We start from the raw sequence: 27128 nt of genomic DNA on the forward strand, positions 1-27128 counted from the left end.
TTTTTTTAAGATTTTACTTATTTATTTGAGAAAGAGCACAGAGGGAGAGCGAGAGGGAGACGCAGACTCCCCACGGAGCAGAGAGCCCAATGTAGGGGGGCTACATCGGAGCTCAGGACCCTGAGATCATGACCTGAGCTGAAGGCAGACACTTAACTGACTGAGCCACCCAGGTGCCCCAAGAGACTCCTAATCATAGGAAACAAACTTAGGGTAGCTGGAGGGGAGGGGAGGGGGTTGGGGGATGGAGTAGCTGGGTGATGGACATTAAGGAGGGCACATGATGTAATGAGCACTGGGTATTATATAAGACTGATGAATCACTGAACTCTCTCTCTGAAGCTAATAATACACTATATGTTAATTAATTGAATTTAAATTTTAAAAAAGGAAAACAAAATGCTATACAGTCAAACAAAAAAAAAACAGAAAAGCAGATGGGATTCAAGGTAGGGACTCTAACTCAGATTAAAAGGAATAGACAGCAGCTGGCTGGAGGATACTCAGGCCTCTCCGTCTGGAACTTATGTGGAACAGTAGTCAGCAGAGCGAAGTGCAGACTGAGGAGTCTGGCTCTAGGCCAAAGTCCTATTATGATCCCTCAGGCCCAAGCTTAGATAATTTCAAGGCTTTGGCTGGCAGGCCTCACGGGGGAAGCTGCCCTCCCCACAACAGACATGGTGCACAGCCAGTGTGTTACAGTTTTCTGGAGAGAGTTGCAATCAAGGACTCAAGCCTCAGTGGTTTAGCCATGCTTATGGTGCATTCCTAGCCCAGGTGCCTCTTCACAGAGGCCTCTTTGGTAGGTGTGGGGGAGGGGTGTGTGATTGTGTTGGGCCCTTCCCAAGGATCCTCCCTATGGGGGGCTTTGGATGAGGCATTTTTCTGTACTTTGATTCAGTATCTTTTCACTCCTAGCTCTTCCTCTTCTCCTTCATCCTTGTCTAGAAAGAGGCAGAAGCATTTGGTCCAGGGCTCCTCAGCAGTTAGAGGATTCTCCACACCTATGCTGCTGACTCTTGCCAAGTGCTGTTCCATGGCACAAAACGGAACACTGGGGAGCCGACAAGTCATTTCCCCTTTTGCTTGGCTGTCGCACTAAGTGAAGAAAGGCTTGAGTTATTTTCAGTTTGGTTCTCTGTCTTAACTGACCACGCTGACACCTGACTGCTCAACAGAGGCCAAGTCAAAACAAGAGACTCCCCTCTAGATGCATGAAATTCCAAAAGTCCCTTCTTTCTCACATCTGCTCTTTCACCTTATGGTATATCCCAAGTGTTTCCAACAATTCGAAACCTCATTTGTTAGGTTAATCTCGACCAACTTAAAAACTACCAGTTTCTCCCCCTCTCTGAATTTATGCAGATCTAACTATAGTATCCCCCTGCCCCCAAAATACTACATAACCTACTATTTATTTCTTTCTAGACCCCCTTTCCTCCATCTGTCTGATAATGGGTGTATACATGACCCAAAAAGGGGTAATGATACTACTTCATCTCTCTGAGCACTGTGAATGGTCTAAGTGGAGATTTCGTGATCCAAGTCCCTAGAACTTACCACAGAAGCAACCACAGAGAAACTCTCATTTTTCCTCTTAAGGTGAAAAACGAGATGACATGAGCCTGGAGCTACCAGTGCCCATGTTGGACACCATGTGAAGCAAGCCTGCCATCAGCAGTGAAGGATGATTCGAGAGGTGAAAATCAACATGATTTTGATCAAGTCCCTTGTCCCAGCTGGTCTTTATGACCTATATTTCCTGCTGTTTTCCTTTCCATTCTGGAAACTGAATTATTCCTCTATCTTTATGTGATAGTTATCAAAGATGACCGCCAGCAATTCCTCCCATCCCTTTATACACAAATACTCCTGCCATCAAGCAGTGGAGTTCTTATCCCCTCCCCTTGAGTCCAGGCTGGCCTGGTAATTTGCTCTGACCAAAAGAACGTAGCCGAATGACACCGTACCAGTTCCAATCCTAGGCCTTAAGAGAACAGTTGCTTCTACTTTGATACCCTTGGAATCCAGCTGTCAGGTGAAGACGTTTGGCCTAGACTGCTTACTGGTTAAGTGGAGAAAGGGAGGCCCGGCCAGCCGCCAGCCATGCAGTCAACCCTCATGGAGGCACTATTCATGCAAGTGAAGCCATTTTGGATGCTCCAGCCTCAGCTGAGTTCCCAACTGAATGTAGCCCAGCTCAACACCAAAAAGACGTCACAAAAGAAATGCCCAACTGAGCTCAGCCAACTCACAGAATTATAAGAATAAAATGTTGTTAAGTCACTAAATGTTAGGGTAGCTGGCTTCCCAGCAACAGTTAATACGCTTTATAACACTACTTGCTTCAGTTGTTTCAGTTAGGCTTCCTTCTGTCGTTTATAACAGAGACCGAATTAGATTATGTAAACTATGTAGATTATTTCTTTAAAGTTAGTAGATTCAAGCCCCTCATGTTCATTCCCAAACTGGACAATTACATAACCCATAAGGAGCTGCAGAGAGATGCAAGAGAATTAATGAGAAATATGAACAATTTCAGAGCAATTATCTTCATGACCAGACATTAGTAGAGTCACAAAATTATAGGCAGTCCAATGTACGTGTCATCAAAATCTCACAAATACCTCGAATATCTTGGATCTGTTTACTGCTCCTCTCCGCAATCTATCAATTAAGAAAAGTGTTTCTTAAGTTTCACTTGTCATTGCCAAACTTGGGTAATGGGTTGGGATAAACAACTACACTACAGATTTTCTTCTGGAAAAAAACAAAAAACAAAAAACTTTTCTTTTTTGAAAAAAAACAGGCAGTCATATTAATATGTTCAGAGAAGGGAGTGTACTAGGGCTCAAAGTCAAACAAGTTTTATCTTAATAACTTGTTATGGTCAATACAAGTGAGTCAGAAAATGTTCTCATTTGTTAAACCTGACTCCGTAAGTAAGCCAGGGAGCTGACCCAATAGGGATCAGAGCGCATTTCCCTACCTAGAAGAAAGGATCCAGCGAGAAGCCAGATCTTTTCTCATGGGGGAGGAGGCAGGAGCAAAGGGAGTACTACGAAAGGCCCACCCTCCGGAAGAGCCGACAGCCTTCCGGCCAGCCCAGCGCACACTATTCTAAACCAATCCTACCTACTCCTTGGGCTCCGCTGACACTGAAACGGTGGAGACCCACGGAGCCGGTAACGATCGTGAAAACTATTACCGAAAGCCAGCGCTGTCTGAAGAGGAAGAATACCTGACCTGCCCTGGGCGTGCTCACTCCTTTGCACACTCTCTCTCCCCTATTCCCTCTTTTTTTAAAGGCATCCAATAATGGGCCCCATTTTCCTTAAGTACCCAATGTTAAAGAATGCTTAGGTCAGTCACACCATTCCAGTGAGTTAGCAAAAACTGAAAGAGGAAAGAGAATTTTTCCAAATACTGTAAATTAGCCCAGAAGTAATCCTGCAACAGGCTATTAAGAACTAGCCTATCAGTTATTTTCAGAGGTAGGAAGAAAAAGGTGGTTACATGTCGTCTGAGAATGACCAATAAAATAAACGAAACCAGGTTTTCAGAATGAAGGTACCAATTACAACCAGTCAAGCGGTCTCCACTTTTTTTCCAGTCTGAAAACTTCTAAATTAAATAGAATTTGTTTTCTACAAAGCAAGTACTACATTAATTTTAGTAAGCCAAAAAAAATCTGGGCTACTTTTTATCTTCATAAACTCAGCAATAAAGAGCAGCTCTGGTTTTTTCTTGCCATATACAATATATAATCAATTCTTATCTAGAACACTTGATGAAGAAAACAAATGATCAAATAATAAATTTTTTTAAGATTTTATTTTTAAGGGGCACCTGGGTGGCTCAGTCCTTAAGCGTCTGCCTTCGGCTCAGGTCATGGTCCCAGGATCCTGGGATCGAGCCCCGCATCGGGCTCCCTGCTCCGCGGGAAGCCCGCTTCTCCCTCTCCCACTCCCTCCTGCTTGTGCTCCCTCTCTCGCTGTGTCTCTCTCTGTCAAATAAATAAATAAAATCTTAAAAAAAAAAAAGATTTTTATTTTTAAGTAATTTCTACACCCAATGTGAGGCTCAAACCTATAACCCCCAGATCAAGAGACACACTCTACCAACTGAGCCAGCCCGGCACCCCCAAATAATAATTAAAAAAAAAAAATCACCTTGGATGAAGTGACAGACTCTTCCTGATCAGCATTTTTGCACTTTTTCCCTGTGTCTTGTTCTGCAGATGTACTTTCTGAATCTCCTGATGAAATTAATCGCTTTCTTCCTTGCTGTGTTATGTTTACTTGAGTTTTATCTTTGCAGATTCCTTCTTTTCCACTTTCCTGGATTATATTATTATCTTAAAAACACAATGAAAAAGAAGAAAAAAAATTATCTCCTATATCTTCAAATGTCAAAAGAAAGAAGAAAAAGGATAAAAGGGCAATTAAAAGTAAAGTTCCATTTAGATTAATGCCACCTTGAAAACACTTACTTGCAAATCTCAGAAGAGTATTAAGCAGCACTTTAGCCTGGAGCTCCAGCCCTGGAGAGAGCCAGGCCAAGATGCTAATATGAACAGGTGCCATCCTTGAACTGCTTTACTATGCCTCTCTGAACTCTGGTTTTATCATCCCAAAGAAAGGAATTATAATAATAACTCATAGAGTTACTAGGAGTAAACGAGGTGTGATATATAAACTATATAGCAGAGTATTTGATACGTGTTAAATATATGTTTTTTACTTTAGCACTAAATTTCCCTAACAGAAAATTTAACATATAGCTATCCAATGAATTTGACATACAATTATTGAGCCCCTAACATCCACAGTGAGGAATTCAACTTAATAACAGATTAAGAACCCAAAACAACCCAAAAGCAAGAGTGACCTCCACAAACTTCACCAATTTCGAAAATAAGTCTCAATAACAATGGACACTGTACCCCATATAATATTTACCCTGGGTTCAATATATGGGGCAAACCTAAGTCAGTATCATATTTTGTTAATAAATCCATGATCCCTCTAAATAGAAAAAAAATCCACTCTTTTTAAGAGGACAATCTTCATGTTTAATTATCTGTCTCCCCCACATTCAAATAACAACTTCACGAGGACAGAAACTTTATGTGTCTTGTTCACTGTTCCCTCCTGGTATCTCCAGAACCTAGAAATGTGTCTAGCATAAAACTGGTGCTCAATAAATGTTTGACTAAATGCATTGTGAACATAAACAGAATTGGTCCAAAGACTCCCTTGAGAGCCTGAATATAGGTATATAAGGCAATCCATAGTCACTAATGTTCTAAAGCAAGGTCTGGCAAATTTTTCTACAAAAAGCCAGAGCATAAATATTTTAAGTTCTGTTGGTCATATAGTGTTCTGTCATAACTACCCAACTCTGCCTTTCTGGCGCAAAAGTAGCCACAGACAATACATACAGGGATGAGCATAGCTGCGTTCCAGTAAAACTTTATTGACAAAAACAGGCAGCATGCTGGATTTGGCTCAAGGGCTATAGTTTGCTCAGATTTGTACTAAAGGATACTCAAGTGGCCTAAAATAACAGTCCTTCATTAAAGTTAGGAAAGAAATATCATCCACATTATTTAGCAGTGAAGTCAATTGAACCAATATAAACATAATGTATTTACATAAGAAACTTAGGAATAAAACTATTCAATAACTAAACTTTGCCTAAATTACTTAAATATTTACTTTGAATCTAAATTAGGAAGATTTCATATCATTTTAGAAACTGTCAGGACTATATAGCTTCATGCAGCAAATGTCCAAATGCTACAACAGATATGAGTTAGTCAAACGAAGAGAAATAATCAACTAACGGTACTGCTTACTATACTAAGAACTAAAACTGTAAATTAAGTAAGACACAGAATCTGCCCAAATGGCAGTTTACCATATTCCAAGTGTCACACATGTACATAAAATCATAAAATTAGGGGTGCCTGAGTGGCTTAATCAGTTAAGCATCAGACTCTTTCTTGGTTTTGGCTCAGGTCATGATCTCGGGGTCGTGAGATTGAGCCCCAACTCGAGCTCTGCGCTCAGCACAGAGTTGGCTTGAGATTCTCTCCCTCTGCCCCTCCCCCCACCCCAAGCACACTCCCTCGCTCCCTAAAATAAATAAAATCTTTTTTAAAAATCATAAAATTAAAAATATATATTTAAAATATTCTTCAAAATTCCAAGTTCTCTACTACAAATATTCCTTCTAAGGACCAGAGCCAATTTCTTTTTGCATAGGAAGAAGCCATTTTGATACTGTTGTAAAAATGCTCTTTAAAAGAGTAAATATAGCTTAATTAGTTCATAACAATCTTCAAATCCGGCATACCAAATTTTTTTTTATATCCAGAATAGGTACAGTTAAATGACTGCAATATAAAAGAAGATCTGTTAAAACAAATCACTTTATTTTTAATATTACTAGTTGCATTTACTTATATGAGCTATTACATTAACAGTATATGAATGATAGATAGCTACACTATACACATGTCATTACAATCACATCCATCCAACTTTATCCTCCAAAAGAACCACCCTAACAGTTATATTAACAATTTGAAGTGTATCCTTCCCAACTTGCTAAGGTTAACCAAATATACCTACAAATACATATATATAAACACACATGGACTAAAACTATAAATGCTATTATTCTCGTGGGATAAATACGTAGAATTAGAATTTGTAGATCAAAGAGCGTTGTATATTTAAATATGTAAGAAAGACTGGCAAAGTAGTCATAAATTTATTGCCTATTTGTATTTATTCTTCTGTAGTATGTCATATACTACGTCCAAAATTTCTGAGTTTTACCTTCCTTTTTGTTATTAAGTAAACAATTGTTAACCTTCTGTGTTTTATAATTGTGACAGATATTATCTCTCCGTAGGTTTGCCAGTCTGCTACTTGCCTCTGGCTTTGTTTATAGTGTCTTCTGCACACAAATTTTTTTTTTTCCATTTTTAACCTAAATGCACCTGTCAGTTTTCCCCTGAGGGTTCCAGGCTCTCTATCATCTTAAGAAAACCTCCCAGAAGTAATAAAAATATTGTTCTCATATTTTCTTCAAATGCCTTAATAGTTTTAATTTTTACATTAAGATTATCAATTCAATAAAAATTTAAGAATATGGTATGAGGTAGTGCTCTAATATTGTTTTTTTTTCAAATGGAAAGCTAATTTTCCCATCATTTATAATAATAATAAATATAACAATATAAAAATAATAAAATTCCTTTCCCTATCAATTTGAACTGATAATTTTTAATATATTAACTATGTGTTAATTTGATCTGTTTCTGGGTGTTTCATTCATTTTTTACTGGTCTAACTTACCTTTTCCTATGCTAGAACTATCAACTACTAAAAGTAGGAACCAGGCCCAGATTGTGATATAAAAAGATTCTCTAAAGGAACAGGTATTCCTATGATTCAAACTGTCCTTGAGCATATATGGAAAAATCTCCTAGTTCATTGAATACAACACCCACATAGCTCAATGCTAAAATCTGACAAAGATGGCACACATGAAGGAAAACACTATGCACTTACGAATACAGACACAAATGTTTTATTAAACTAAATATCAGCAACTTTGATCTAACAGAGCTTAAAAATAATAAGCCATCATGACGAATTGACTTATTCCAGGAACCTAAGCGTGGTACATTAGGAAATCTACCAACATCACTAATTACACTGACAGATGAAAATGCAGGACTATTTCTTTTTTTCCTTTTTTCTTTTTTAGCCCAGCGCCCCACCCCACTGCTTCCCTATGCCCTCCCCTGCTTCCAACCCCCATCTACCCCTTTCCAGGACTATATCTATACCAAAAAATTTGTCAAAGAATTCAATAGTTATTCCTGAAGGAAAAATAAGAAAAAGAAAAAAGAAAACATCCTAAACATGATAAGAGAATCAGAACTGAATACCAATCATGTTAATGCTGAAATACTAATAGAATCCCTATTAAAATTGGGAAGAAGATAGAGCTACCAATTTTAACAATTTTTATTTAAAATTTGTACGGTCTAGTTCATGAAATAAAATTTTTTAAAGGCAGGAGACAGAACAGAAGAGCCAAAATTATTATAATTTTGTAGATATGACTGTACAGCTAGATAATCTGAGAGACTTAAAAACTATGAGAATTAATTAGATAATTTAGCAGGGCTGCTGGAAATAAAGTAAACAGAATAACCAGCACTTTAAGTAAAATTTAAGCTACAGTCAAATTAATAGAATGTCAGTTCAGCATTTATCATCTGCGTTGAGTGGTCATGTGGAAAATATTCAGTACAAAATTAAATGCAGACGATGATTTGGGGACTACTTCAACCTTTTTCAGCATGTGCCACTTTTCATGACTCCATGTTGGAGGGTTAGAAGATGGGAGAAGAAGCGTACTACAGAGTAGAATGATTTAAAAATTTAAAAGCTCCTTCTGCAATCTAACATGAGTGTCATAGCCCAGGAATTATAACTTGTCCTAAAGCCTAGAAGGCTAAGGGAACAGAGATGACTGGAAGCCAAGAGAAGAGAAGATCTGAAAGCCCAGGCCCAAATATATTCACTTGCGAATCACTAAGGGACATGGAGAAAATTTTAGCCCAGGCCTGAGAAACTCATGATAACATCCAAGGGCTAGTATCTGGGGACCCAGAAAATAAACTAGAACTATATTGGCTGAAAAACAAAAAGGACAGCCTGATCACAGCAAATATTCAGATACATGTAAGGATTAAACCAAGAGTTAAACGAGAAAAGATCTAGGAGAGAATGCAAGGGCATATTAAAACAGAAAAGAATAAAAACACCACAACATAGAAAGGGTAAATTTAGGTGGCTGTATAGTGTCACAGCTCAGAGCATGGGCTTTAAAGTCAGACAGATCTACGTCTCAGTTACGGCTCTGGCCTTTATTACATGATCTTAGATAAGTCATTTAACATCAGTTCACGTTATCTGTTCTGTACCTAATGACACAAGGGTTCTAAAATATCAAGTTAATCAGATAATCTAAATAGATATCAATGAACAAAGTATAGTACTAAAGTTGCAAAAGATGTAAGAAAGCAACCTACTTCTAAATGAGTCCAAAATGCATCCTAGAAATTGATTTTTAAAAATCTCTAATATTGGTCTATTGACCTGGATGATTTATTACTTAAACAAATAAAACAACAACAATAATAATAAAGTACATGGCAGAAAAAGTCAAATTATTTTGATTTTTAATTAGCTGGATTCAAGTGCTGAACTGTCCTATGTGTATTTCTAACTCTTTGTCTCTAAAGGAATCAAGTAACCTAAGTTTGCTCTTACAAGTACCCCCAAAGTCTACTTATAAGAAAGAAGACATGCCAGAATCCAAAGACTTTTCTACCTTATTTTGAAGCTTTAGCATTTTAAGTACATCAGGTATTATATAATATTCTTGTCCAAATCAATGGCAAATTGTTATCCTTTGCATTTTTAAGGTGAAGTACTCAAAAAGGTGCTTCATATTTTACATGGTACATCTGGCTAGTAAAAGTTAATAGTTATTTTTAATTTGAAGCAAAATGTATTTTGGAGTATTATAAGCACTCTAATAGTGGTAGCACAGAAGCAGCTACCACACAGAACAACTCTGAAAGAAAAGGAATTGCTTGCAGGGAGGCAGTTGACATTGGTCCAATTTTTGGTCAATTAAAGTTATTCTTTCTATATTAGAGAAACTGGTCTACTGAGAGAAAGTGCCCACCCCCTCTCCACGACCATTCATCACTCCCCATTTCCTTCTGGCAAAGTGAGGAATTACCGCGCTTAATGAGAAATGTTACTGATAAAAATTTTACACATGTAATGATGGGTGGTGGAGGTTTGAAAACTACTGTACTGGAATAAAACTCTTACCAGGAATTCTTGGGTTTATATATGAAAATTCTCCAGATTACATCTTTCATAATATATAACACATATATAAGTAGGATCAGAGGTCAGTCTGATCCTACTAAATTCCAAACTAGAATTAAATAAGGAATATTTTGTATATAACATACGGGATCAAAATCTTGAGACTGCTTCTATGACCACTATGCTGAGGAGAAGCAGCGAGAGCAGTAACATTCAACTACAGTACATATTCAATTGTGCTTGGGGTAAAATGGCAGAGTAGTGTGACTGAATTAATCATCCCAAATAAAACCAGTATAAATTTTGGCAAAATTATTAAAAACAAAAACTGTTTGAAGGCACTGCAGAGTGATGAAAAAGGCAGAACCAAAAAAATTAAATATAACCTGTGAGGTTTGTGAATTTGTGGCTCCCCACCCCCAACCGACCAAGGGCATCTCCCAATCCACAGGTGGCAGAAAGCAGCCTTATTGGTTTAACTGGTCAGAGGACAGACTTTAAGGCTTGGTAGAGCAAGTAGAAAGTTAGGGATAAAATACTGGGAGGAAGGAAGCCTCAGAGGACCATGAACTAAAATTTACATATAAAACCGACCCAAGTCCTTCACTGGCTGCTGGGCCACACGTGCAAGGACAAGCAGCAGCTAGAAGCTGCTAGAACTAAGCAGAGGCTGCGGCTGCTGACCACAACAGGGGAAATAGAGGTCAGGGTCTGAATTAGTTGCGTATTAGAAGAAGATTGCCTATTAGGCCAAATTAATCGCTATTAGAACAAAAATATTTATTCAGAGGAACATAAAATAAAAAATCTCTATATCATTCATAATATCCAATATCCCATTGAAAGTTACTAAACTTGAGAACAAACAGGAAAATGTGACCCCTATAAAAGAAAACAAGCAGTCAATAGAAAGTAAACCCAAGATGGCTACAAAGTTGCAAATAAAAGACTAAGACAAGGCAGTAAACGTTTTTATAATCTCGAATCAATGGGAATGCCCAACAGCTGGCATAAATCACTGTGCTATCTGCCTTGACAGTGAGCTGTGCTGGGACAGAGGTCCTCCTGAAACCTCCAGCACATAATAGTGTGTGCCTGGCAGTTTTTTATTTAATTAAATTAATTTAGAAAGCTCTTACTTTGCTGACCTGTTATCACTGACATGACACCAACAGGTATGTTTGAAAAATCTACATTAATATAAGTCTAGCACATAAATCAAAAGGTAATTAGCAGGATGGTGTATGATAAATGACATAACATAATAGCGTAATTTTTAGGTTAGACCTCATGTACACATCTAAAAAAAATGTTAGGCTAAGTGATACACTTACACAACCACTAGTCTGTCTCCATTTGTTCAGAAAAACTTCTAAATTCTGCTTAATGTTTTCGAAACAAAACCTACCCCCGCTGCTGACTGGTGCTGAAAGTTTTTGATCACTGAGATTTTCTGTTAACATCCATGCTGGAAGGATTCTTCTCCTCTGCGCAGGGTTTGACTGTTGCTTACTGAGGTCTCTACATTCACCTAGGAAACACTAAAAAGGCATCTATATATCAATTACTAAAAATAATCATGCAGCCTTAACGAAACTGTAAAATTACTTACTTTGCAGGGAACTACCATTAAAAAAAAACCTATCTGCAAGTGTGGACTGAATTATTCAAATTTCTCAAGGAAAGAAATTCATTATCTCTATTAGTTGACATGGTGGACTAGTGTGATAGTCTGGACAGCTTAACCTAAAAACAGCAATGCCAGTAATATTGTCATGATATGGCCAATTTCAGTTGTCTTTTCTCTCCTTGAAATAAGGAATACGTTACAAATGGATGAGATCTTGAATTTCTGACCTCATTATTTGCAGAAGTAGTTTGGGTCTTAGGTATTTCTGTGCTTCTTTCCAGTTGTGGGGCACCAGTTGTCTCATCAGGCGGGTGAACTGAGAAAGATTTTGGTGTTTCATTCAGTATATTATCTTCATCAAGCATCTGACTATTTCTACAAAATAAAATAAAAAATCATTTAAAACACTTCTATTATACCATGTCATTATAAATGGGATTCTCCCAAGTACATCTAACTAATGAATTGTGCTTCCTGGCCTTAGCAAGACAAAAAAGCAGATGATAGCATATTAGAATAAAATATACAGACTAAAATATGTTCTTCATCTTCTGCTCATTGTATCAGCATAAAATACATTTATCTTTCCAAATGATCGGCCTAGAAACCACTAGGTACTTATGAGATGGGTAGTAGCCATCTCTCTTAAGGCTTAAGAGCTGTGTCCTTACTCAGTATTTGTCCAGATAGCCCATAAAAGTTAAGATCCCCACCCAGCACCCAAAGAGAAAATGCAAACTGCAAGAATATCAAATAAGCTAGTATGCCTTTTGAAGAAAAAAATAAAATCCTGATGTCATGTTCACACGTAGCTGCTACTGGAGTTCTAGCCAGTACAGCCATTTGTGAAATCTCCCCAAACCTGCAGTCCAGTCGGAAGCTAACTATTCTGACACAGGAGCATCCATGGGGTCACATGTGGAATATACTAGCAGAACCAACTACCTCCCACTTGCTGCAAAGTGCAGTAAGATCATCCAAAGTTGATGGATTACTATTCATTACATATACATAGAGACAATCCAACAAATGTACTTTTTTGAACATTTGAAAATATAGATGGAAATACTACTCAGAAATAAAAAGGAATAACCCACTGATATACAACAAAATGGAGGAATCTCAAAGAAGCCAACCACAAAAGGCTACAAATCCTGGGTATTTACCCCAAAGATACAAATGTAGGGATCCAAATGTTTATAGCAGCAATGTTTATAGCAGCAATGTCCACAATAGCCAAACTATGGAAAGAGCCAAGATGTCCATCGACAGATGAATGGATAAAGAAGATGTGGTGTGTGTGTGTGTATATAATGGAATATTATGCACCCATCAAAAGGAATGAAATCTTGCCATTTGCAACGACGTGGATGGAACTGTAGGGTATTATGCTGAGCAAAATAAGTCAGTCAGAGAAAGATATGTATCATGTGATCTCACTGATATGAGGAATTCTTAATCTCAGGAAACAAACTGAGGGTTGCTGGAGTGGTGGGGGGGTGGGAGGCATGGGGTGGCTGGGTGATAGACATTGGGGAGGGTATGTGCTACGGTGAGCGCTGTGAATTGTGCAAGACTGTTGAATCACAGATCTGTACTTCTGAAACAAATAACGCAACATATTTTAAGAAAAAAGAAAAAGAAGAAGATAGCAGGAGAGGAAGAATGAAGGGGAGTAAGTCAGAGGGCAAGACGAACCATGAGAGATGATGGACTCTGAAAAACAAACTGAGGGTTCTAGAGGGGAGGAGGGTAGGGGGATGGGTTAGCCTGGTGATGGGTATTAAAGAGGGCACATTCTGCATGGAGCACTGGGTGTTATGAACAAACAATGAATCATGGAACACTACATCAAAAACAAATGATGTAATATATGGTGATTAACATAACAATAAAAAATTAAAAAATTAAAAAAAGAAGCTATAGGAAGAGAAAAACAAAGGGGGGAAATTGGAGGGGGAGACGAAACATGAGAGACTATGGACTCTGAGAAACAAACTGAGGGTTCTAGAGGGGAGGGGGGTGGGGGGATGGGTTAGCCTGGTGATGGGTATTAAAGAGGGCACATATTGAATGGAGCACTGGGTGTTATACACAAACAATGAATCATGGAACACTACATCAAAAACTAATGATGTAATGTATGGTGATTAACATAATAAAATAAAAAAATGCAAAAAAAAAAGGCTACAAATCATATAATTCCATTTGTAACACATTCTGTGCTTTTGGTGTTTTATCAAAAAACCACTGCCTAATCCAAGTCACAAAGATCTATACCTGTATTTTTTTCTGAATTTCACAGTTTTAGCTCTAATATTTAGGTCTCTGATCCATTTTAAGTCCATTTTTATATGGTGTGAGGTAGGAGTCTAACTTCATTCTTTTGCAAATGGTTATCCAGTTGTCCCAACACCATTTGTTGAAGAGACTATTGTTTCTCCCATTTAATTGTCCTGGCAATCTTGTCAAAAATCAGTTGGCCATAATGTAAGGGCTTTATTTCCGGACCCTCAATTCTATTTCACTGATCTATATGTCTTTCTTTATGCTAGTACCATACTATCTTTATTACTGGAGATTTGTAGTAGGTTTTGAGATTGGGAAGTGTGAATCCTCCAACTCTTTTTTTTTTTCAACTTTTAGAAACTGTTTATTTTCCATCAACCTTATTTCCATTTTGTTTGCCTTTGTGGAAGAGCACCTTAAAGACCACTCAGTGGTTGTTCCTACCCATTCAGTGGCCTGAGAAGTGGGAGAGGCAGACAATCTTCATTGGCAGGCTGAGTGCTCCAGTCTTAAGCAGGGAACTGCTGAATAGACACAGAGGGCACCTGCACGCCTTCAGACCAGTCTGCAACTTCGTGTTGAGTAGTAGTGAACTCAGAAGCTGGAGCAGTCTGTTCACCCTGAAATCCCTCGTTGGTCATAGCCTTTTCAGCAACAGCCTAATCTTCCTTTTCAGTCTCTTGAGGATCTCTGTAGAAGCAGAAATCAGGCATGACCTCCCAAGGGTGTTCACAGGAAATGGTACCACGTATGCACAGAACTTCCCACGTTAGCATCCACCACATCAGACCACTATTGAGCTCCCTTGTTGCAAGGGATGGCAATGTCCACATAGTACAGAGGAGGGTCTGTCTTACACAGAGTGGTGGTAGGTAGGCAGGTTAACATGAGACACCTCTGTGAGAGGGTCAGCCCTTGGATCAGTAATCACCAGAAGCTGCCTCGATCTGGTTAGTGAAGGTTTCAGGAGTGAAGCAGTCTGCAATAGAGTGACTCCAGTTACAGCAACAAACTTCAGCACAGCTCATTGGGCAGTATTCCTGGATGATACAACACTGACATCAACCGGGTTTTCAATGGCAACAATGGCACGAGCTGCCAGCAGAAGCTTCTCCCAGGTTCTCTTCAGATTTATGATGTAGACGCCATCACTTTTCCTTTTTAGATATACTGTTCCATTTGGAAGTCAAGGTTGGTGCCAACAAAGTGGGTTCCTGCTGTAAGGAATTTTGAGGACATCCTCCTCCTTCATTTGCAGGACATCAAAGGCTCCAGACATTGTGAAAATTTCCCTTTAAGTTTTGAAAGGAATCCCTCACTCCAGCAGGAAGCTTGTTCTGGTGGCTTTGGGTGGTACTAGGTATCCCACAGGGCATTCATGTGAACACAGTAGCGACCCTTCCCTAGGCAGTGTAGAAAACTCTTTTCTTCTTTTTAAAGACTTAGCAATTAAGTTATTCTTAAATCTTAAAAATATACTCCAAATTAAATTTAAATATAAATATTCTTATCTTTAATATAAAATATGCTACTAACATAAATGAACTGGACCTAGAAATAAGTTTTAAAAATCATTAATCAATTGTAAACATGCATATTATCATACTATAATGGCATTTTCATTATTTTATTGTTTTGTTCAAAATTAAAGTGCTTAAGCTTTTTATATGAAACTTAAAAATTAAGAACTTTAACAATTTGAAAAAAAAACTTTGTATAACATAAGATTTACTGTACTTTTCTCAACAGTGTCTTAAAGGAAATAATCTCCCTAGAGAGACAATGTTGTACTTCTTTATCAGTGAAATTCAGATACAAAAATCGTATCAAAAACAAAGTGTTACACAATATTTCATTCATGTATTTAGGAACCCAACACTTGATGAGCACCCACTATTGGGGAGGTAAAAAGAATGCAGGGGCGCCTGGGTGCCTCAGATGGTTGGGTGTCTGCCTTTGGCTTGGGTCATGATCCTGGGGTTCTGGGATCAAGCCTCGCGTTGGGCTACTGGCTCGGCGGGGAGCCTGCTTCTCCCTCTCCCTCTGCCTCTCCCCCTGCTCATGCTCTCTCTCTCTCTCTCTCTCTCTGTGTGTGTGTCTCAAGTGAATAAATAAAATCTTAAAAAAAAAAGAATGCAAAATTAATGTTGGTGCTTCTGAATGAAATATGCCGTAATTTAATTAACTAAAATATAAAACTAAGTGTTTTATCTTTTTTTAATTTGGTTTTGTCTTACTCTGACTTCTCGAAAAAGTATGGGTTTTGGTATTTCTAGCAGAATAATTTCACAGAAATATGTACAGAAAAGAGTGAGAAATGAACAAACTGATGAGAGCTTATATGAACAGACCCATATGGTCCCACGGAGTTGGTTATAAATGGGACTTCTTATACAGAATCTAACTACTACATGAAAACATTATGACATCAGTAAAATGAAAAGCGAAAGAAATGGCAAGCTTTTGTTTTCTCGGTTTTTATTGTTGTTGTTTTGTTGTTCAAATCTTTCTTATATTCACAACTGGTTGGAAGAAAAAAATTATAATGGCATCAGGGACCCAACCACTGCCACAAAGCACACAGGTTTTTTTAAATATAAAATAACACAATTAATTTGGTTACCCTAACCCAGGCACGCAATTACCAAAACATATGCAAAATATTTACTACCTCTTTCAAGACATAGCTTCACAGCAACAATACACCATATATATTACTCATAATAGCCTAAAAAAGTACAGTGCTGCTGAAGTGGGTTGTTTTCTTACTTTTATCAATACTAAAAACACTCAAAATTCAGTCATCCCACAATCTCACATATTTCAGGTACAGCACTGGTCTTTCATGTTAAGGGGACAAGCTTGTTTGAATGGATATAAATAAAATTTTTAAAAATATAAAGTTGACATATAATACTCTAAATTTTGAGGCAATGACTGTATTTTGTTTTATAGAGATGTGCAATATTTTCCTGATTTTTTAAAAAACTATATAATTCCACTGTGGAAATTTACTGTAACAAAAAAATTAGTTCTTTATATTTCTCATTTCAACAGCTGGTTAAAAACAGCATTCTTTCTACATGTGTGATAAGAGAAAAAAGAAGAGGAAGATATGTAAAGTTGCAAGCAACAATTACTGAATTTCATTTAACTGAAATCAAAAACCATTTCCTCACATAATTTCTTTTCATTTACTAGTTTAATAAATTGTAGATGTGATTTATATTTACTGAAATCACAGATCTGAAGCACATGATTTGGTCAGTTTTCACAATTGCATACATCCAGGTAACTTACACCCTTACTGAGACACAGAATATGTCCATCACCACAAAAAGCTTTCCTGTGTCCCTGGAAATAATCACTGACTGGATTTCTATCACTACAGATTCGTTTGCTTATTATAGAACGTAATATAAACCTAATCACACAATAGGTACTTCTTAGGTAGATACTTGAGAATTTTCTAAATCCACAATCCTATCATCTGCAAATAAAGACAGTTTTACTTCTTCTTTTCCAATCCGATGCATTTTACTTCTTTGTCTTGCCTTCCTGGACTGGCTAGGACCTCCAATAAATGTTGAATAGAAGTTGTACAAAATGGCATCTTTGTTTTGTTCCCAATCTTAGGGAGAGAACTTCCAAAACTTGACTGTTAAGTTTTAGATAGAAAGGAAGTTTCCTTCTTTTTCTAGATTTCTCAGAGGTTTTTTTTTTTTAATCACAAACAGGTGTTGAATTTTGTCAAAACTATTTTTATGCATCTGTTGAAATGACAGTTCTTCAATCTGCTATAGCAAATTGCATTGATTTTTATCTCATAAATCCACCTTGCATTCCTCAAATTCCACTTGGTTATAGTGTATTATCCTTTATACAAATTGCTGGATTTGACTTAGAAGTATTTTTTATGAGAATACTGGTCTAGTTTTCTTGTAATGTTATTGTCTGATTTGGGTATGAGGATTATGGAAGTTTCTTCTATTTGGGGGAAAAAAAAGACACAATATTGGTATTATTTCTTTCTTGAAAGTTAATAGAACTCACTAGTGAAGTTTCTTATGGAAAATTCTTAAATTGTGACCTCAATTTCTTTAATATAAAATTCACCCAATTTTCTATTTCTTCCTATATTAGTTTTTTTTTTTTTTTAAGATTCTATTTATTTATTTGACACACAGAGAGAGAGAACAAGTAGGCAGAGAGGCAGGCAGAGGGAGAGGGAGAAGCGATGCGGGACTCGATCCCAGGACCCTGGGACCATGACCTGAGCCAAAGGCAGCCGCTTAACTGGCTGAGCCACCCAGGTGCCCTCTTCCTATATTAGTTTTGGTAAATTATGTTTTCGGAGGAATGTATCCATTCATTTAGGCTGTCAAGTTTGCTGGCATAAAGCTTTAAATAATATTTCTTCATTATTCTTTTAAGGTCTGTAAAATCACTAGTAATATACTCTCTTCCATTCCTGATATTGATAATTTGTATTTTTTCATTTTGGTTTTTCTTGGTAAACCTTATTAAGTTTACATTTAATCTTTTCAAAGAACCAACTTTTGGCTTTGTTGATTTTCTTTGTTATTTGTCTACTTTCTATGTCACTGATTTCTAGTCTTATTCTTATTTCCTTTTTTCTATCTGCTTTGGGATTAATTTGCTCCTGTCTGCCTGTCTCCTTAGAGTAGAAACAAAGATCATTGGTTTTATAGGCTTCTTCTCTACTAATACAAGCATTTAATATAAATTTCCCTCTAAGAACTACTACAGCTTCATCTCACAAATTTTTATGTTGTTTTCAGTATTATTTTGTTCAAAATGTTTTCTAATTTCCCTTGTGATTCTCTTTGACCTAAGAGTTATTTAGAAGTGTGCTGTTTAATTTCAAATTTTTGGAGATTTTTCTATTTTATTGTTATTGATTTTTTTAAGTAATCTCTATGCCCAACATGGGACTCAAACTCACAACCCCAAGATCAAGAGTCGCATGCTCTACCAACTGAGCCAGCCAGGCACCCCTACTGTCACTGATTTTTAATTTAATATTACTGTAATCACAGAACACATTCTGTATACTTTTGTCCATCTACTTCTATAAGTCCAGTTTATGTAGACTATAATTTAAAAGCTGAAACAGTGGCAAATAATCTGCTAATGACTGCCTCAACAAAACTAGAGTATTAACTTTATATTAGATGTTTATTGTAATACCTCATTTTCCCAGTTCTATATTTTCTGTTATTTTTATAAGAAAGAGGAGTTATATGAGTGTAGTCTAAGCCAGAGGGGTTAATAATACCTTAATACAATTTAAAAAGCTAAAAGAAAAGATTAAGAAAATGTAGTTGGTTTCAAATTACCTATCCTGGTTACTATTAGATAGAAAATACATTCTGAATACAATGGTAAAGGACACCACATATGCGAGCAATCACTACTGAGGTGTAGGTTTCTAATGTCAAATTTTTTCTAGAGAAATGCAACAAATATATACACCACACACACTCCATGTAACTCCTATACTGCCTACATAGTTTAATCCTAGAATGGTTTTTACTTAAGCATTTGTGGATGGCTGAGGAATTAGGTTACAATTACCATTTTTTCAAATTTATTAAAAAAAATTTTTTTTAAGATTTTTTTTATTTATTTGACAGAGAGAGAGCACAAGCAGGGGAACGGCAGAGGGAAAGGGAGAAGCAGACTCCCCACTCAACAGGGAGCCTGACATGGGGCTCGATTCCAGGACCCTGGGATCATGACCTGAGCTGAAGGCAGGTGCTTAACTGACTGAGCCACCCAGGTGCCCCTAGGTTACAATTATCATTACTTAATATCATTTTATCAGGCAATCTTACCTTAAAGTACATTCCATTTCTGTTTCAGAGTGTGTAGAGAAAACACAGAAAATGTATTTGTCAACTAGCAAAGAAAAACTGTCTCCAGGATTCAACCAGCGCCATAGATTTCTCTTCAATGGTAAGAGCTGGCTCTTCTCGGAAGACTGATAAAAACATGGATTTGTGTGTATCTAACAAATAAAAAAAGAATACGGTGGTGTAATTCTACATTATGAGAAAAATACAACTTAACATGAACTGTTCCAAAATTTGGGTATCAAAACAATTTCATTACAAACTCAGACTTAAGTCTAATAAATCTGGCACTTATAAGTACAATAATTATTATCTATACATAAAAAAGGAAAAAGAGCTAAAATATACCTCCCACTTCTGTAGGAATCAAAGAAAAAAGCAAAGTTATCAATTAACTGGTTAAAAGATATTTCTACTTTGCTTAAGAGGGACAATCAGACATTGGAAAGAGAAACACGAAAAATAATTCTCAGTACGGAAATTGAGTCTCCCAACTTTCATATCCATAATTCACTAATCCCTTGGAAACGGCTAGCTTCTTTTATACTTATTTTCCCCTAGTAAATTCTTAGTATGATTAAAAAATGAGATATTATAGGAAGAGAGACTTTGATCAAATCTCTCAAGCAAATAACATAGCTTGTTTCGATTGCTTTTGCTCCTCCTCACCTAGGAGTTTTCTAACATAGACTAAAATAGAAAAGGGAGCGTCAAAACAAAAGCCGCCAATAAAAAGTAAGCACTGTTGCCTACATGCCCAAATTAAAAAAAAAAAAAAAAAAAAAAAGACAAGGTTGAAAGCTATAATGGGAATAAATCTATCCAGTTCTGGCAATTTAATTTCATGAGGATCTGGCCATAAATCCTTCCTATGTGTATCTGCAATTGAAAACATTTCTATTTCCTTTAAATCTGTTAAAAGAAAGGAGTGAAATAAAATTTGGAGATAAAGAGTAGAAATAGAAATTAAAAACAGAGACTATACAAATTTGGTAGGCAATTATTTTATAGGTCAGAGTTATTTTACAAACTATACACAAGACTTCGTAAGAATGGACATGCTATGGAATACCATATTTATGTAACACCATGTTACTGAAAAGAACTGTGAATGTTTGATTTTTAAAAATCAAGTTACAATTTAAACTTAATGTTTAGAAACCTTTCGTTAGCTATCCACCGCCCCTAATTTATCTCTCAGAGTGGCTCTGGCTCATGGCTAGAGTTTTCAAGCCAGGATAAACCACCAGATTCTGAGCTTGTGCACACTGCTGGGCTTGGAAATTGTTCCCTGTTATTCCTTGGACTTTTAAATGAAGCCTCCTCTTCCTTGAGTATACCACAATCATCAGAGTCAGGAATGTTGAGTAGCAGGAGGGACAAGAGTCAGGGCAGAAATATCCATAGCTTCTGCCTGAACCTTGAATATTTTATAAATGAGGTTTGCTTCTAATAGGCTAAGATAAGACCATGCTCTTATTCATAAGCATTTTAAAGATTCAGATGAATCTCTAAAGAACATTAAATAACAATAGTCCGAAATTTTCGAAGGCCAAGATGTTAAATACAAAAGCATAATATTCTAAGGGTAGAAAAAGTAAAATACTTTTTAAAAAAGGAAACTAATTACATTCCTTTAATAAGGCATCACAAACCCAAAGTCAAAGAAACATTCATATTCAGTATTTCAGTATTCATACCTCAGTAACTGAAGTATATTCAGTTGAATGTACTTAACATTCAAATTTTAAGTGGTGAAATATTAAGTATTTAGCAAATCCAAAGAGAAAGTGAACCAATGTATATGGTCCATGATCATCTTTTTCTTTTCCTAAAATTGTTCATACAGGGGATTCCAGAACCAAGAGCAAAAATGACATTCCTATACCTAATCTAATATTTGATCCCATTAACTTAAACCTAAATAAATATTACTAATTGAATAAGTTTTTAAAATCTGTCAAACTATATATACTTCAGGGCATCTGAGTGGCTCAGTCGGTTGAACATCCGACTCTTGATTTCGGCTCAGGTTATGATCTCGGAATCATGAGATCAAGCCCCGTGTTAGGTTCCATGTTGGGCATAGAGCCTGCTTAAGATTCTTTCTCCCTCTTTCTCTCCCCCTGCCCCCTCTACCTCTATAAAGAAACAAAAACAAAAACAAAAGCAACTACATGCACTTCAACTAAAAGGCCACACGGACATGAAGTCCAAAACAAAGGTAGTCTTTTAAAAGTTATAAAGTAGACAAAAATCTAGCAATATTAATAAACAAAAGGAGAAAAGATAATACAAACACAAATTTTGGAATGAAAACAATGACATAAGTACACATAAAACTTGGTAGAATACTACAAATACTTCATGGCAATGTATTTGTAAATATGGCCAAAATTGACAATGATCTTAAAGAATATACACCAAACTGACATAAAAAAAAAGAACGTATGTGTGTCTTTTTTAATTAGACCTATATTTTAAAAATACAATCAGTAATTAAAAATCTTTCTAATCTCTCCCTAAACCAGACCTAAATGGATTTAAAATTTTTCTGAATATTCAAAGTCTTCCTGAGATCAGAAAAAGATGGAAAGCTCTCCAATTCCTTCAATAAGGCTAAGTTAACTTTGATTCTAAAAGCAGATAAGGGCAGGCAAAATAATGGCAAACCCAAACTCAGAGTCAATAAAAGATAGAGCCACCTATATGAGAAGCGTATTTATGGGAAGTGCTTTTTAACATACCCATAGGATTATAAGTGCAAATTTAAATATATTCTGCTATAATTTTAGACGTGGTGCAAAGGATGCATTATCCCTGAAGAAATGGAACTAAAGTACAAATCAGTTTTCCATAGCTTTCTCTTGTAATTATCATGAACATTAAAGGATTGATGTGTACCACCCCAAAAATTTCCTCTTATTTTCAATGTTTTCTTTTTTTTAATTTGTAAAGCATTCTTTTTTTCTTTCATTTTTTTTTTTTTTTTTTTACAAAATGAGCTGTGGAAGAGCAATTGTAGTATTTTATAGCTATTTTCCAAGTACACTCATAATTTCATAGGAAGAAAAACAGTCACAACTCGGGAATTTTATTGGGCCAAAGAAAAAACACAGTCACTCAAAGATGTATATTTTGAGGATTAACACTAAGTGGCAAAAAAACGTATCTTTTTTTTAATAATTTTTTATTGTTATGTTAATCACCATACATCATTAGTTTTTGATGTAGTGTTCCATGATTCATTGTTTGTGCATAACCCAGTGCTCCAAGCAGAACGTGCCCTCTTTAATACCCATCACCAGGCTAACCCATCCCCCCACCCTCCTCCCCTCTAGAACCCTCAGTTTGTTTTTCAGAGTCCATCGTCTCTCATGGTTCGTCTCCCCCTCCGACTTACTCCCCTTCATTCTTCCTCTCCTGCTATCTTCTTCTTCTTTTTTTTTCTTAACATATACTGCATTATTTGTTTCAGAAGTACAGATCTGTGATTCATCAGTCTTGTACAATTCACAGCGCTCACCGTAGCACATACCCTCCCCAATGTCTATCACCCAGCCACCCAATCCCTCCCACCCCCCACCACTCTAGCAACACTCAGTTTGTTTCCTGAGATTAAGAGATCCTCATATCAGTGAGGTTATATGATACATGTCTTTCTCTGATTGACTTATTTCACTCAGCATAACACCCTCCAGTTCCATCCACGTCGTTGCAAATGGCAAGATCTCATTCCTTTTGATGGCTGCATAATATTCCATTGTGTATATATACCACCTCTTCTTTATCCATTCATCTGTCGATGGACATCTTGGCTCTTTCCACAGTTTGGCTATTGTGGACATTGCTGCTATAAACATTGGGGTGCACGTACCCCTTCGGATCCCTACATTTGTATCTTTGGGGTAAATACCCAGTAGTGCAACTGCTGGATCATATGGTAGCTCTATTTTCAACTGTTTGAGGAACCTCCATACTGTTTTCCAGAGTGGTTGCACCAGCTTGCATTCCCACCAACAGTGTAGGAGGGTTCCCCTTTCTCCACATCCCCGCCAACATCTGTCGTTTCCTGACTTGTTAATTTTAGCCATTCTGACTGGTGTGAAGTGGTCTCTCATTGAGGTTTTGATTTGGATTTCCCTGATGCCGAGCGATGTTGAGCACTTTTTCATGTGTCTGTTGGCCATTTGGATGTCTTCTTTGGAAAAATGTCTGTTCATGTCTTCTGCCCATTTCTTGATTGGATTATTTTTTCTTTGGGTGTTGAGTTTGATAAGTTCTTTATAGATTTTGGATACTAGCCCTTTATGTGATATGTCATTTGCAAATATTTTCTCCCATTCTGTCGGTTGTCTTTTGGTTTTGTGAACTGTTTCTTTTGCTGTGCAAAAGCTTTTTATCTTGATGAAATCCCAATAGTTCATTTTTGCCCTTGCTTCCCTTGCCTTTGGCAATGTTTCTAGGAAGACGTTGCTGCGGCTGAGATCAAAGAGGTTGCTGCCTGTGTTCTCCTTTAGGATTTTGATGGACTCCTGTCTCACTAGGTCTTTCAACAATTTGGAGTCTATTTTGGTGTGTGGTGTAAGGAAATGGTCCAGTTTCTTTCTTCTGCATGTGGCTGTCCAATTTTCCCAATGCCATCTGTTGAAGAGACTGTCTTTTTTCCATTGGACATTCTTTCCTGCTTTGTCAAAGATCAGTTGACCATAGAGTTGAGAGTCCATTTCTGGGCTCTCGATTCTGTTCCATTGATCTATGGGTCTGTTTTTGTGCCAGTACCATACTGTCTTGATGATGACAGCTTTGTAACAGAGCTGGAAGTCCGGAATTGTGATGCCGCCAGCTTTGCTTTTCTTTTTCAATATTCCTCTGGCTATTCGGGGTCTCTTCTGGTTCCATACAAATTTGAGGATTATTTGTTCCATTTCTTTGAAAAAAGTGGATGGTATTTTGATGGGGATTGCATTGAATGTGTAGATTGTTCTAGGTAGCATTGACATCTTCACAATGTTTGTTCTTCCAATCCATAAGCATGGAATGTTTTTCCATTTCTTTGTGTCTTCTTCAATTTCTTTCATGAGTATTTTATAGTTTTCTGAGTACAGATCCTTTGCCTCCTTGGTTAAATTTATTCCTAGGTATCTTATGGTTTTGGGTGCAATTGTAAATGGGATTGACTCCTTGATTTGTCTCTCTTCTGTCTTATTGTTGGTGTATAGGAATGCCACTGATTTCTGTGCATTGATTTTACATCCTGCTACTTTACTGAATTCCTGTATGAGTTCTAGCAGTTTTGGGGTGGAGTCTTTTGGGTTTTCTACATAAAGTATCATATCATCTGCAAAGAGTGAAAGTTTGACTTCCTCCTTGCCGTTTTGGATGCCTTTGATTTCTTTTTGTTGTCTGATTGCTGTGGCTAGGACTTCTAATACTATGTTGAATAGCAGTGGTGATAGTGGACATCCCTGCCGTGTTCCTGACCTTAGGGGAAAAGCTCTCAGCTTTTCCCCATTGAGAATGATATTTGCTGTAGGTTTTTCATAGATGGCTTTTATGATATTGAGGTATGTACCCTCTATCCCTATACTCTGAAGAGTTTTGATCAAGAAAGGATGTTGTACTTTGTCAAATGCTTTTTCTGCATCTATTGAGAGGATCCTATGACTCTTGTTCTTTCTTTTGTTAATGTATTGTATCACGTTGATTGATTTGCAGATGTTGAACCAACCTTGCAGCTCAGGGATAAATCCCACTTGGTCATGGTGAATAATCCTTTTAATGTACTGTTGGATCCCATTGGCTAGTATTTTGGTGAGAATTTTTGCATCCATGTTCATCAAGGATATTGGTCTGTAATTCTCCTTTTTGATGGGGTCTTTGTCTGGTTTGGGGATCAAGGTTGGTGGCCTCATAAAATGAGTTTGGAAGTTTTCCTTCCATTTCTATTTTTTGGAACAGTTTCAGGAGAATAGGTATTAATTCTTCTTTAAATGTTTGATAGAATTCCCCTGGGAAGCCATCTGGCCCTGGGCTTTTGTTTGTTGGGAGATTTTTGATGACTGCTTCAATTTCCTTAGTGGTTATAGGTCTGTTCAGGTTTTCTATTTCTTCCTGGTTCAATTTTGGTAGTTGATACATCTCTAGGAATGCACCCATTTCTTCCAGGTTATCTAATTTGCTGGCATAGAGTTCCTCATAATATGTTCTTATAATTGTTTTTATTTCTTTGGTGTTGGTTGTGATCTCTCCTCTTTCATTCATGATTTTGTTGATTTGGGTCATTTCTCTTTTCTTTTTGATAAGTCTGGCCAGGGGTTTATAATCTTGTTAATTCTTTCAAAGAACCAGCTCCTAGTTTCGTTGATCTGTTCTCCTGTTCTTTTGGTTTCTATTTCATTGATTTCTGCTCTGATCTTTATTATTTCTCTTCTCCTGCTGGGTTTAGGCTTTATCTGCTGTTCTTTCTCCAGCTCCTTTAGGTGTAGGGTTAGGTTGTGTATTTGAGACCTTTCTTGTTTCTTGAGAAAGGCTTGTATTTCTATATACTTTCCTCTCAGGACTGCCTTTGCTGTATCCCAAAGATTTTGGACAGTTGTGTTTTCATTTTCATTGGTTTCCATGAATTTTTTTAATTCTTCTTTAATTTCCTGGTTGACCCATTCATTCTTTAGTAGGATGCTCTTTAGCCTCCATGTATTTGAGTTCTTTCCGACTTTCCTCTTGGGATTGAGTTCTAGTTTCAAAGCATTGTGGTCTGAAAATATGCAGGGAATGATCCCAATCTTTTGGTACCGGTTGAGACCTGATTTGTGACCTAGGATGTGATCAATTCTGGAGAATGTTCCATGGGCACTAGAGAAGAATGTGTATTCCGTTGCTTTGGGATGCAATGTTCTGAATATGTCTGTAAAGTCCATTAGGTCCAGTGTGTCATTTAAAGTCTTTATTTCCTTGTTGATCTTTTGCTTAGATGATCTGTCCATTTCAGTCAGGGGGGTGTTAAAGTCCCCCACTATTATTGTATTGTTGTCAATGTGTTTCTTTGCTTTTGTTATTAATTGCCTTATATAATTGGCTGCTCCCATGTTCGGGGCATAGATATTTACAATTGTTAGATCTTCTTGTTGGATAGACCCTTTAAGTAGGATATAGTGTCCTTCTTCATCTCTTATTACAGTCTTTGTTTGAAAATCTAGTTTGTCTGATATAAGGATTGCCACCCCAGCTTTCTTTTGGTGTCCATTAGCATGGTAAATGGTTTTCCACCCCCTCACTTTCAATCTGGGGGTGAACGTATCTAATCTTCTGCAATTTATCTGTAGTTATAGAACTACTCCCTCAATCATCCAAGAACCAAAAAGAGTAAGATTTTCTTAAAATGAAATAAAAGCATTG

General features: G+C 36.9%; 1 protein-coding gene across 2 annotated transcripts in view; it reads right to left on the minus strand.

Annotated features, from left to right (window-relative positions):
* Positions 1-27128, minus strand: part of APLF (aprataxin and PNKP like factor) — an 88027-nt gene that overhangs the window by 39857 nt on the left and 21042 nt on the right. The window contains exons 3-6 of one of the 2 annotated variants that reach the window (XM_028116343.2): positions 19713-19885; positions 11793-11940; positions 11344-11476; positions 4173-4357 (exon numbers count right to left, since the gene is read on the minus strand). In XM_028116343.2, coding sequence (XP_027972144.2) covers positions 4173-4357; positions 11344-11476; positions 11793-11940; positions 19713-19885 — 639 coding nt within the window. The remainder of the gene's footprint in view (positions 1-4172; positions 4358-11343; positions 11477-11792; positions 11941-19712; positions 19886-27128) is intronic. The other variant, XM_088026198.1, reaches the window with a different exon arrangement.

This window comes from Eumetopias jubatus, unplaced genomic scaffold, assembly GCF_037043125.1.
Source record: "Eumetopias jubatus isolate StellerSeaLion01/CBP00866 unplaced genomic scaffold, mEumJub1_p1.0 scaffold_9, whole genome shotgun sequence".
NCBI classification, from domain to species: domain Eukaryota; kingdom Metazoa; phylum Chordata; class Mammalia; order Carnivora; family Otariidae; genus Eumetopias; species Eumetopias jubatus.